The sequence below is a fragment of the Pyrgilauda ruficollis genome, unplaced genomic scaffold (assembly GCF_017590135.1).
Source record: "Pyrgilauda ruficollis isolate IOZ18807 unplaced genomic scaffold, ASM1759013v1 scaffold48, whole genome shotgun sequence".
NCBI lineage: Eukaryota > Metazoa > Chordata > Aves > Passeriformes > Passeridae > Pyrgilauda > Pyrgilauda ruficollis.
The window spans coordinates 4808967-4818945 of NW_024526377.1; the positions used below are offsets into that span (position 1 = coordinate 4808967).

Below are 9979 nucleotides of genomic sequence, written 5' to 3' on the forward strand. Positions count from 1 at the left end.
CGCCCGGAGCCGCGCAGGTGTCAGGGATTACTCATTCCCTGCCATAACGGGCTGCCGGGACAGCTGGCGGCTGCGATTGCTGCCGTTCCCACGCGGTGACACCGGGAGGTGACACCGGGGGGTGACACCGGGGGGTGACACCGCGCTGCCCCGCTGGGCGTGGCCGACTGGGCGTGGCTACACACAAAAGGGGCGTGGCTTTGTGCGCGTTCGCGCCTCGCAGCAGCTTGTCCCGCGCCGGCCGCCGTCGCGCCCCGCCCGCCATATTGTGCCCGGCGCAGGCGGAGCGGCGGCCGGCGATGGGTGAGGGAGGCCGGGCCGGGGGCAGCGCGGCCGGGGGGGAACGGGCGGAACGGGCGGGGGGGAACCCTCCCGGCAGCCGGCGGGGAGCGGCCAGGGCGGCGGGCGGGGCGCGGGAGAGCCCCGCGGCTCGCTCCGCCCCGCCGCGGTGAGGGGGGCGGCTCCCGCGCCGCGGCCTCGCCCGGAGCCCCCGAGCCCCTCAGAGCCCCTCAGAGCCCCGCGGGCTCACGGAGCCCTCACGGAGCCTTCCGTGGCGCTCCCGGGCGGGTCCTGAGTAACCCGGTGGGGTTTTTAGAGCCGCCGAGGGTCCTCTCGGCTTTTGTGCAGCCCCACTTGTGCCCCCAAATTTCTCCCTCAGAGCTCCTGGAGCCCTCAGTGTTCTCCTGCAGCCCCTCCTGTGCCCCCCAATTTCTCCCTCAGAACTCCTGGAGCCCTCAGTGTTCTCCTGCAGCCCCTCCTGTGCCCCCCAATTTCTCCCTCACAGCTCCCCAGAGCTCCTTGACCCTTGGTGTTCTCCTGCAGCCCCTCCTGTGCCCCCCAATTTCTTCCCCCGAGCTCCTTGGCCCCCAGTGTTCTCCTGCAGCCCCCCTTGTGCTCCCACATTTCCCTTTTACAGCTCTGGCTGCTCCCCCGGAGCCCCTGTGACCCCAAATTTTACCTCCAAATTTCCCTTTACGGCCCCCATATTTTCAATTTCCCTCCTGGAGCCTCGTGGCTCCTTCCTGCACCTCTCTGGACCCCAAATTCCCCCCGGTGTGTGCCCTCGCAGCTTCCACTGCTCCTCCAGAGCCTCCTTGGAGCTCCCAGAGCTCCTGCAGTTCCCAAAAACCCCAAAAAAGAATCCCAGCAGCTCCTAAAAACAGCAGCTCCCTCCAGATCCAGCTCTGGGACGGGGATTTTGGAGCATTCCCGAGCTCAGCATCAGTTTTAAAACTCCCTTGAGATCGGTTTCTAAACCTTCAGCACACATTTTGTTGCTCCAGATGCAAATTGCAAAGCTGGAAGTGATCCACTAGGCAGAGGAATGTGCCTGAGTTTCCCTCACAGCTCAGATTTCACTTGGAAAGGGGGATTTTTATCGCTGCTGTGGATTCTCCTGAGGTTAACAGGATCCAGAGGAAGTTTGAAAAAGCTTGGGATGAGTTTTGTGTGTGGCAAACAAGCACTGGAAAAGCTTGGCCCCGTTGACCTCAGTGCCATCAAAACATAAAACAACAAATACCCTAAAAATGTGTTGTTTCTTCCCATCTTAAAGAGCCAAAAATAAAACAATGATTTTGAAAAGCTGTGCCCTTCAGTTCCAACACAAAATTATACCAAATATCCCAAATTTCTGAATTTTTGGGGCCAGTTGTTGAGCATTTCTCGAGTCTGGAGAACAGGGATGACACCACAGGGATGCAGATGGAATTCTTTGTAAAGTGATGAATTCTCAACCCCTCCTTGAGCTGGAGAAATGTGGGAGACAGGGAAAAAATAGGTGGAGAAATTTGGATTATCCTGGAGTGATGAGCTCCAAAAATTAAATTTTCAGAAATTTGGATTATCCTGGGGTGATGAGCTCCAAAAACTAAATTTGGATAAATTGGGATTATCCTGGAGTGACGAGCTCCAAAAATTAAATTTGCAGAAATTTGGATTATCCTGAAGCAATGGGGTGGTGACAGTGAGGCCTGGAATGCTCCATAAGAAATGCTAATTAATCCATGCTAATTAATATGGTAAACAGGGATGACACCACAGGGATACAGATGGAATTCCTTATAAAGTGGTGAATTCTCAGCACCTCAGCAAGGCTGGAGCTCCCTGAGGTGACCTGGAGAAGTGTGGGGGACAGGGCAAAAATAGGTGGAGAAATTGGGATTATCCTGGAGCGACAGTCCTGGAGCGATGAGCTCCACAAGTTAAATTTGGAGAAATTGGGATTGACGGGCTGGTGACAGCGAGGCTCCATAAGAAATACTAATTAATCCACGCTAATTAACCCCCGCTCCATGTCTCCCTGCAGTGGTGAGGGCTGAGCCCAGCCCGCAGTGAGCAGCCAGGAACCCCCAGAGTGCTGGGCATGGCCGGGGGACGCCGGGGTCCCAACAGGAGCTCCTACTGCCGGAACCCCCTGTGCGAGCCCGGGGCCGCCGGGGCTGCCGGCCACTCCTCGGGCTCCTCGGTCACCGGCGTGCGCTCCCGGACCAGGTAGGGCACGGCGGGCACCCTGCTGGGGCTGGGGGTGCAGCTTGGTGTTAAAGCTCGTCCTGTTCTCTGACCTTGAAGATCGTCCCATTCCCTGATCTTAAAGCTCATCCCGTTCCCTGATCTTAAAGCTCATCCCGTTCCCTGATCTTAAAGGTCATCCCGTTCCCTCATCTTAAAGCTCATCCCGTTCCCTCATCTTAAAGCTCATCCCGTTCCCCAACCTTAAAGCTCATCCCGTTCCCTGATCTTAAAGCTCGTCCCATTCTGTGACCATAAAGCTCATCCTGTTCCTTGATCTTAAAACTTGTGCCATTCTCTGATCCTAAAGCTCGTCCCATTCCCTGATCTTAAAGCTTGTCCTGTTCTGTGATCCTAAAGCTCATCCCATTCCCTGATCTTAAAGCTAGTCCTGTTCTCTGACCTTAAAGCTTGTCCCATTCCCCAGCCTTAAAGCTCATCCCGTTCCCTCATCTTAAAGCTCATCCCATTCCCTGATCTTAAAGCTAGTCCTGTTCTCTGACCTTAAAGCTTGTCCCATTCCCCAACCTTAAAGCTCATCCCATTCCCTCATCTTAAAGCTCATCCCATTCCCTGAACTTAAAGCTCATCCCATTCTCTGATCTTAAAGCTCATCCTGTTCCTTGATCTTAAAACTCGTCCCATTCCCTAATCTTAAAGATTGTCCCATTCCCCAACCTTAAAGCTCATCCCATTCCCTGATCTTAAAGCTTGTTCCATTTTCCAGCCTTAAAACTCATCCCATTCCTTGGTCATACAGCTCATCCCATTCCCTGATTTTAAAACTTGCCCCATTCCCTGACCCTAAAGCTTTGCCCATTCTCTGACCATAAAGCTCTTGCTGTTCCTTGACCTTAAAGCTCCTCCCATTCCTCTCTCTTAAAGCTCATCCCATTCCTCCATCTTAAGGCTCATCCCATTCCCTGACCTTAAAGCTCATCCCATTTCCCCCCACCTCCCCCTATCCCAGGTTGTTCCAGCCCATCCTTGGACACTCCCAGGGAAGGGGCAGCCACAGCTCCTCTGGGAATTCCATTCCAGCCCCTCCCCACCCTCACAGTGAAGATTTTTTCCCAATATCCCACCTAACCCAACCCTGTGGGACTGGGAAACCATTCCCACCTCACTTTTCTATTAACTCCCAGTTCCCTTTCCCACATCCCATTTGTCCATCCTTGGAATTAGGATGGGTGTCCCTGAGACTCCTCAGGACTCCAGGAGAGTTCAAAACCCTTCAGTGACCGGGGAAGAGAAATCAAAATAGAGACAATTTTATATCCCAAGCTCAGCTGGGGCTGTTGCATCCCCAGTGCCCTGAGGTTTGTCAGGCAGGGTTTAGCTCAGGTGATGTGGCTCTGTGTGGTTTTTTAGGATCAGCTGGATGCTGAGGCAGAGCAGGAGGGAGAAGCCAAGGAGCAGCAGCACAAACAGGAGGTTTTTTATTTACTCTGCAGAGAAAATGTTCTGTCTGCCTCAGCTGAGGGCCCTGAGCCAGGGATTTTTAGGGATGCAGTTATCCAGACAAGTCATTGCAGGGCCATGGGAGGTGGAGCAGTCCAGCTTTCCTGGGAAAAGCACACACCCAGAGCCTGATCCCAGGCAGGGCATGCACAGATCCACACCCAGCTCACCTCCAAGGCATCCAGAGCTCTGCTTTGTGCAGGGCTGTGAAGTGACACGACAGAGGGAATGCCTTCCCACTGCCAGGTGGGATTTTAGGAAGAAATCCTCTCCTGGAAGGGGCTGCAATGGAATTCCCAGAGAAGCTGTGGCTGCTGCATCCCTGGAAGTGTCCAGGCCTGGGCTGGATGGAGCTTGGAGCCACCTGGGATAGGGGAAGGTGTCCCTGCCCATGCCCTGGATGATCCTTGATGTCCCTTCCAGCCCAAAGCATTCTGTGATTCCATGGTTTATCAGTCCTGAGGCTCTGAATCACCACGAGTTTGGGAATCTGGGCATTTCAGGGAGGCAGCTCAGGCTCCTCAGGTTTTTCCCTCACTCATGGCCTTACTTTATGTTCTCCATCTCCTGTTTTAAACCATGGCCTGATGCCCCTGCATCCCCCTGGATCCACACTCCACAATTTAATTTGGGGATTTACAGGAACACTTTGTGCTCTGCAGTTCCTTTGAGGCCCACACCCAGATTCCTTTGCCTGTTTTTATTTAGAGATTGCAGCTCAATCTGGGAGATATTAATTCCCTTTGATCCAGAGGATCAGTCTGGGATCCTGTGCCTGCTCACACAGGAAGAGGCTCCTCTGGCTAAACTCGTTTTTCCTCCTCAGGTGAACAGAAGGTGAAGAATGAACAAGGCCTTGTGTGTAATTGCTCTGCCTTTCATGTTCAAGCACTCTTAGATATGTAAACACCAACTTGAGCTCTGAAAGTTTCCAATTAATTAAGAGAGCCACGGAGTAGCAGAACACAACCCTGGGTCTGAACAACACAGGGGATTTAATATCAAATGTCCTGGGTGCAAATACTGCTTTGTGTGGGCAAATCCCTGCTCACATCTGCCTGAAATTTCTGATTTATGCCAGCCACTGATAGCTGGAGTTTCCCCATCAATCTCAGACCTGTGGGGGGGAGCTGGGGGGCATTCCCCTGCTCACCCCTGGCTCTTGGCTCCCCCTGGCAGGAGTGGCTCAGGGACAGGCCTGTCCAGCCCCCCCCTGGCAGCTCAGACAGTCGTTCCCCTGCGGCACTGCAAGATCCCCGAGCTGCCCGTGGAGAGGAGCGTCCTGTTCGAGCTGCAGCTCTTCTTCTGCCACCTCGTCGCCCTCTTCGTCCACTACATCAACATCTACAAGACAGTGTGGTGGTACCCACCCTCCCACCCTCCTTCTCACACCTCCCTGGTAAGCACCAAAGGGCAGCTGCAGCTCCCAGGCTGTCTCTTGGAGCACTAAACCTAAAGCTTGTTTTATAATGTTTGATAAAAACTGCATCTGAGCCTTCAGGGTTTCTCCTGCCATTCCCTGTTTCCCACATTTTGGGCTCTGGCTGCCTGCTTGGTGTTCTCTTGGAAGAGAGATTCTCCAAAGAGAATAATTTGGGACTTTGTGTGTTGAATGTGTGTTCCTGGTGCTGATGGAAATGGAATAATTTTGGTTTTGTCCCCACAGAACTTTCACCTCATCGACTTCAACGTGCTGACGGTGACAACCATCGTCCTGGCACGGCGGCTCATCGGTGCTGTCGTCAAGGAGGTAAAGTCAGAGCTCTCCTTCCAGGGGATTTGTAAAGCTCTGGGTCCCTTTTGCCATCCCACCCCTCCATCCTTCCCTGAAGACCTCTGTGATCCAAGTCAGAAGCCCAGGAAAGGTTTCCAGTGCGAGGAACAGAACTGAGCTCCCCAGACCTGCTGGGTCTGTGTCCTTCTCTGACTCTCTGAATTTCTGTCTCAGCCAGACTGTAGTGGCTGTGATTCCCTTCTCCCTTTTGCCTCTTTTCCTGCTCTCTCCATCACTCCAGCTTTCCCCAGTGAAGAGCTGGGGCTGCTCACTGTGGAAGCATCCCATGGTGAGCAGTGCCAGGAGAGTGTGCTGGGCACTGGTGACTACCAGACCTTACCTAGAAACTCCCTGAGCAATGAAGCCCAAATTCCAGAGGTTTTGGAGAGCCCAAATTCCACAGAAAGCCTCCCTGCCCTGCTGTCAGCTGGGCACTGCCATTTCCTTCTTAGCTGTGGTTTTACACAGAGTTTTCTCCTTTAAGAAGAGGGAATGCCCAGCTGTGCCCAGCTCTCTCCTGTGTCCCACAGGCTTCCCAGAGTGGCAAAGTCTCCCTGCCACGCTCCATCTTCCTGGTGGTCACTCGCTTCGCCGTCCTCACGGGCACGGGCTGGAGTTTGTGTCGCTCCATCATCCACCTCTTCAGGACCTACTCCTTCCTCAACCTCCTGTTCCTGTGCTACCCGTGAGTATCAGGGCTGGGGAATCCGCCCAAAATCCAGGGGGAGGCTCCCTGCAGCCCTCTGGGGTTCTGAGCTGGGAGTCTCCAAGGCTTGGAGCAGCCTGGGCTTGTGGAAAGTGTCCCTGCCCATGGACACAGAGTTTATCCTGCACCTCTCCCTCCTGCTGTGTCACATTCCATGGTGGCAGGACATATCTGTGACATTGACCCCTGTTTCAGCTTGATGTGAGCATTAATTATTACTCATTATTGCTGCTGAAAAGAGTTGTGTGCTTTTCCCATGGCGCTCACAAAACTCAGGGCTTTGTTTTCCCTTTGTTCCTGAGCTCCTCTGCCAGATGAAGGGATTCAAACAGCTCCTGGTTTTTGTTTCCTATCAAAAGGAAATGTTTGGAGTGGAAATAGCTCCCTCCTCCCTGGTAGATGCAGTAGGAAATACCTACAGAGATTTGCTGCAAGGGGAAATACCCACAGAGATTTGGTGCAGGGGGAAACATCCCCAGTGATTTGCTGCAGGGGGAAACATTCCCAGAGATTTGGTGCAGGGGGAAATATCCACAGAGATTTGGTGCAGGGAGAAACAGCCCCAGATATTTGCTGCCTGTGTCTGAGCTCAGAGCTCTTTTTGGGAGTTTCCCTTTGGAATCATGGAATCCCAGATGGGTTTGGGATTCATTCAGCAGTGGCAGGGACACCTTCCCCTCTCCCAGGTTGCTCCAAGCCTTGAACTCCCCCAGCTCAGAACCCCACAGGGAGATTTGGGCTGGTGATCCCAGTGGGATGGGACGCAGCTCCTGAGCTCTGTGCTTTTCCAGGTTTGGGATGTATATCCCCTTCCTCCAGCTGAACTGTGACTTTCGGAAGGCCGGGCTCTTTGCTCAGGTGGCCAACATTGGCCCCAGGGACACGGGGGAGGTGACAGCCCGGGGCAGGGACTACCTGACAGTGCTCAAGGAGACCTGGAAGCAGCACACGAGGCAGATGTACGGCATGGAGGCCATGCCCAGCCACGCCTGCTGCCTGTCCCCGGACCTCATCCGCAACGAGGTGGAATTCCTGAAAATGGACTTCAACTGGCGCATGAAGGAGGTGCTGGTGAGCTCCATGCTCAGTGCCTACTACGTGGCCTTCGTGCCTGTGTGGTTTGTCAAGGTGAGGCCTGGCTGGGAGGTGACACATTGAAGGAGGACAGTCCTTACTTGTGGTGGTTGAATTCTCAATGTCTGGTGGTAAATGGGTGAGGCTGTCCCTGTGCCCTGAGGGGCTGGTGCTCCATCAGCTGGGCATAGGGAGCATCAGGACCTGCCTTCCTGGTTTTGGTGATGGTGGCACAAATCTTTTGCAGGAATTCTCCATCCCCCATCCCATGTGGGCTCTTCCTTTCCAGGATCAACAGCTCCACGCAGAGCCCTCGTTTTACCTGCCTGCCCGAGTGCTTTGTGTGGTGATACCTTGGGCAGGTGAGGCTGTCCAAACGTGTCCCACAGTGCCCAAACACTGTCCCACCTTCCTGTCCCCCCCAGAACACTCAGTACTACGACAAACGCTGGTCCTGTGAGCTCTTCCTGCTGGTCTCCATCAGCACCTCGGTGATCCTCATGCAGTACCTGCTCCCTGCACGCTACTGTGACCTGCTCCACAAAGCTGCAGCACACCTGGGCTGCTGGCAGAAGGTGGATCCAGCCCTCTGCTCCAACGTGCTGCAGCATCAGTAAGGAATTCTCTGCTGGGCTTGAGGCTGGACTTTTCCTTTTGCTGGGTGGGTGGGGAGCTCAGCCTTAAAGTAAACCAGAGAAAAGTGAGAGCAGCGTTGTTGGCTGACACATCCAGCAGCACAGACACTCTGGGCACTGTCCCTGCCAAGCAGAGCTGATTTTTGGCAAGGTGCCTGCTGCTCCTGGCCACAGCTACCTGCAGTTTGTCACTGCCATGGTGACAATTCCAAACTGGGAGCAGAATTCCAGTACTCCTCACTGCTGCTGGGGAGGCAGCAGAGCCCAGTGCCCCATGCAGGTGGGATTAAGGCATCTCTTGTCCCCTGCAGGTGGGATTAAGGCAATTTTTGTCCCCTGCAAATGGATTAAGGCATTTTTTTGTCCCCTGCAGGTGGATTAAGGCATTTTTTTGTCCCCTGCAGGTGGATTAAGGTTTTTTTTTTGTCCCCTGCAGGTGGATTAATGCATTTTTTTGTCCCCTGCAGGTGGGATTAAGGCATCTCTTGTTCCCTGTAGGTGGGATTAAAGCATTTTTTGTCCCCTGCAGGTGGATTAAGGTTTTTTTTTGTCCCCTGCAGGTGGATTAATGCATTTTTTTTGTCCCCTGCAGGTGGATTAAGGCATCTCTTATCCCATGCAGGTGGGATTAAGGCATTTTTTATCCCATGCAGGTGGGATTAAGGCATCTCTTGTCCCATGCAGGTGGGATTAAGGCATTTTTTATCCCATGCAGGTGGGATTAAGGCATCTCTTGTCCCATGCAGGTGGGATTAAGGCTTTTTTTGTCCCCTGCAGGTGGGATTAAGGCATTTTTTGGTCCCCTGCAGGTGGATTAGGGCATCTCTTGTTCCCTGCAGGTGGACTGAGGAGTGCATGTGGCCTCAGGGGGTGCTGGTGAAGCACAGCAAGAACGTCTACAAGGCCGTGGGCCACTACAACGTGGCCGTGCCCTCGGACGTCTCGCACTTCCGATTCCACGTAAGCTCCCCTCTCCTTCCTGGAGCAGGGATAACTCAGCAGGATGCTGCTCCTGGTGGCCTGGACACCTCAGGCTGATGGAGCTGGGGGGGGTCAGTGCCCAGGGTGGGGTTCAGGCAGCGTCTCTGCCCTGTGCCACGAGAGTGACTCCATCCAGAGCCAGAGGAATCCTCACCCAAAGCTTCCACCTCCTGCCCAGTGCCTCACCCTGCTCTCCCACAGTTCTTTTTCAGCAAACCACTGAGAATCCTCAACATCCTGATCCTGCTGGAAGGAGCAGTCATCTTCTACCAGCTCTACTCTCTGATTTCCTCGGAGAAGTGGCACCAGACGATCTCTCTGGCTCTGATCCTCTTCAGCAATTACTACGCCTTCTTCAAGCTGCTGCGGGACCGCCTGGTGCTGGGCAAAGCCTACTCCTATGCTGCCAGCAGGGACTCAGAGCAGAAGTTAAATTAAAACAATTGCACTGATGCTCTCAGCGTGTTACAGAACAAACAAAAACGAGAAACCCTCAGAGCTTTGTATTTTTGTTACCACTGCTTTTTTTGTTGTTGTCGTTTTCTTTGATAACTGATGTAATTAAAAGGAAAAAAAAAAAACATATTTTTTTACTCCCAACAAGTTGTTTGCGTGTTTGTTGTTTGGATCCACCTCCACCAAAAGGTTTGCTGCTGTTTGGGTGTGAGGAGGGGTTTTTTTAATGGTGCTGAGGTTTGACTGGGGTGGAGAGGGAGGAGGAGGATGAGTTAGAGGTGTGTTAAAACTTCCAGCTGGGTTCCTTTAAGAGGGGGTGAACCCTCATCCTGTCCTTTTGGGGGTCCCCAGGAGCTCCTGTGCCCCCTCCCCATGCTCTTT

General features: G+C 53.5%; 1 protein-coding gene across 2 annotated transcripts in view; it reads left to right on the plus strand.

The window, feature by feature from the left end:
• Positions 1-9742, plus strand: part of TMEM39B (transmembrane protein 39B) — a 16721-nt gene extending 6979 nt beyond the window's left edge. The window contains exons 1-9 of one of the 2 annotated variants that reach the window (XM_041479315.1): positions 252-303; positions 2309-2493; positions 5152-5371; positions 5639-5722; positions 6277-6431; positions 7244-7580; positions 7952-8139; positions 9001-9121; positions 9344-9742. In XM_041479315.1, coding sequence (XP_041335249.1) covers positions 2366-2493; positions 5152-5371; positions 5639-5722; positions 6277-6431; positions 7244-7580; positions 7952-8139; positions 9001-9121; positions 9344-9580 — 1470 coding nt within the window. In that variant the 5' untranslated portion in view covers positions 252-303; positions 2309-2365 and the 3' untranslated portion in view covers positions 9581-9742. Of the gene's footprint in view, positions 1-251; positions 304-2308; positions 2494-5151; positions 5372-5638; positions 5723-6276; positions 6432-7243; positions 7581-7951; positions 8140-9000; positions 9122-9343 lie in introns of those variants that run through there. The other variant, XM_041479314.1, reaches the window with a different exon arrangement.
• Positions 9743-9979: the final 237 nt, after the last annotated feature.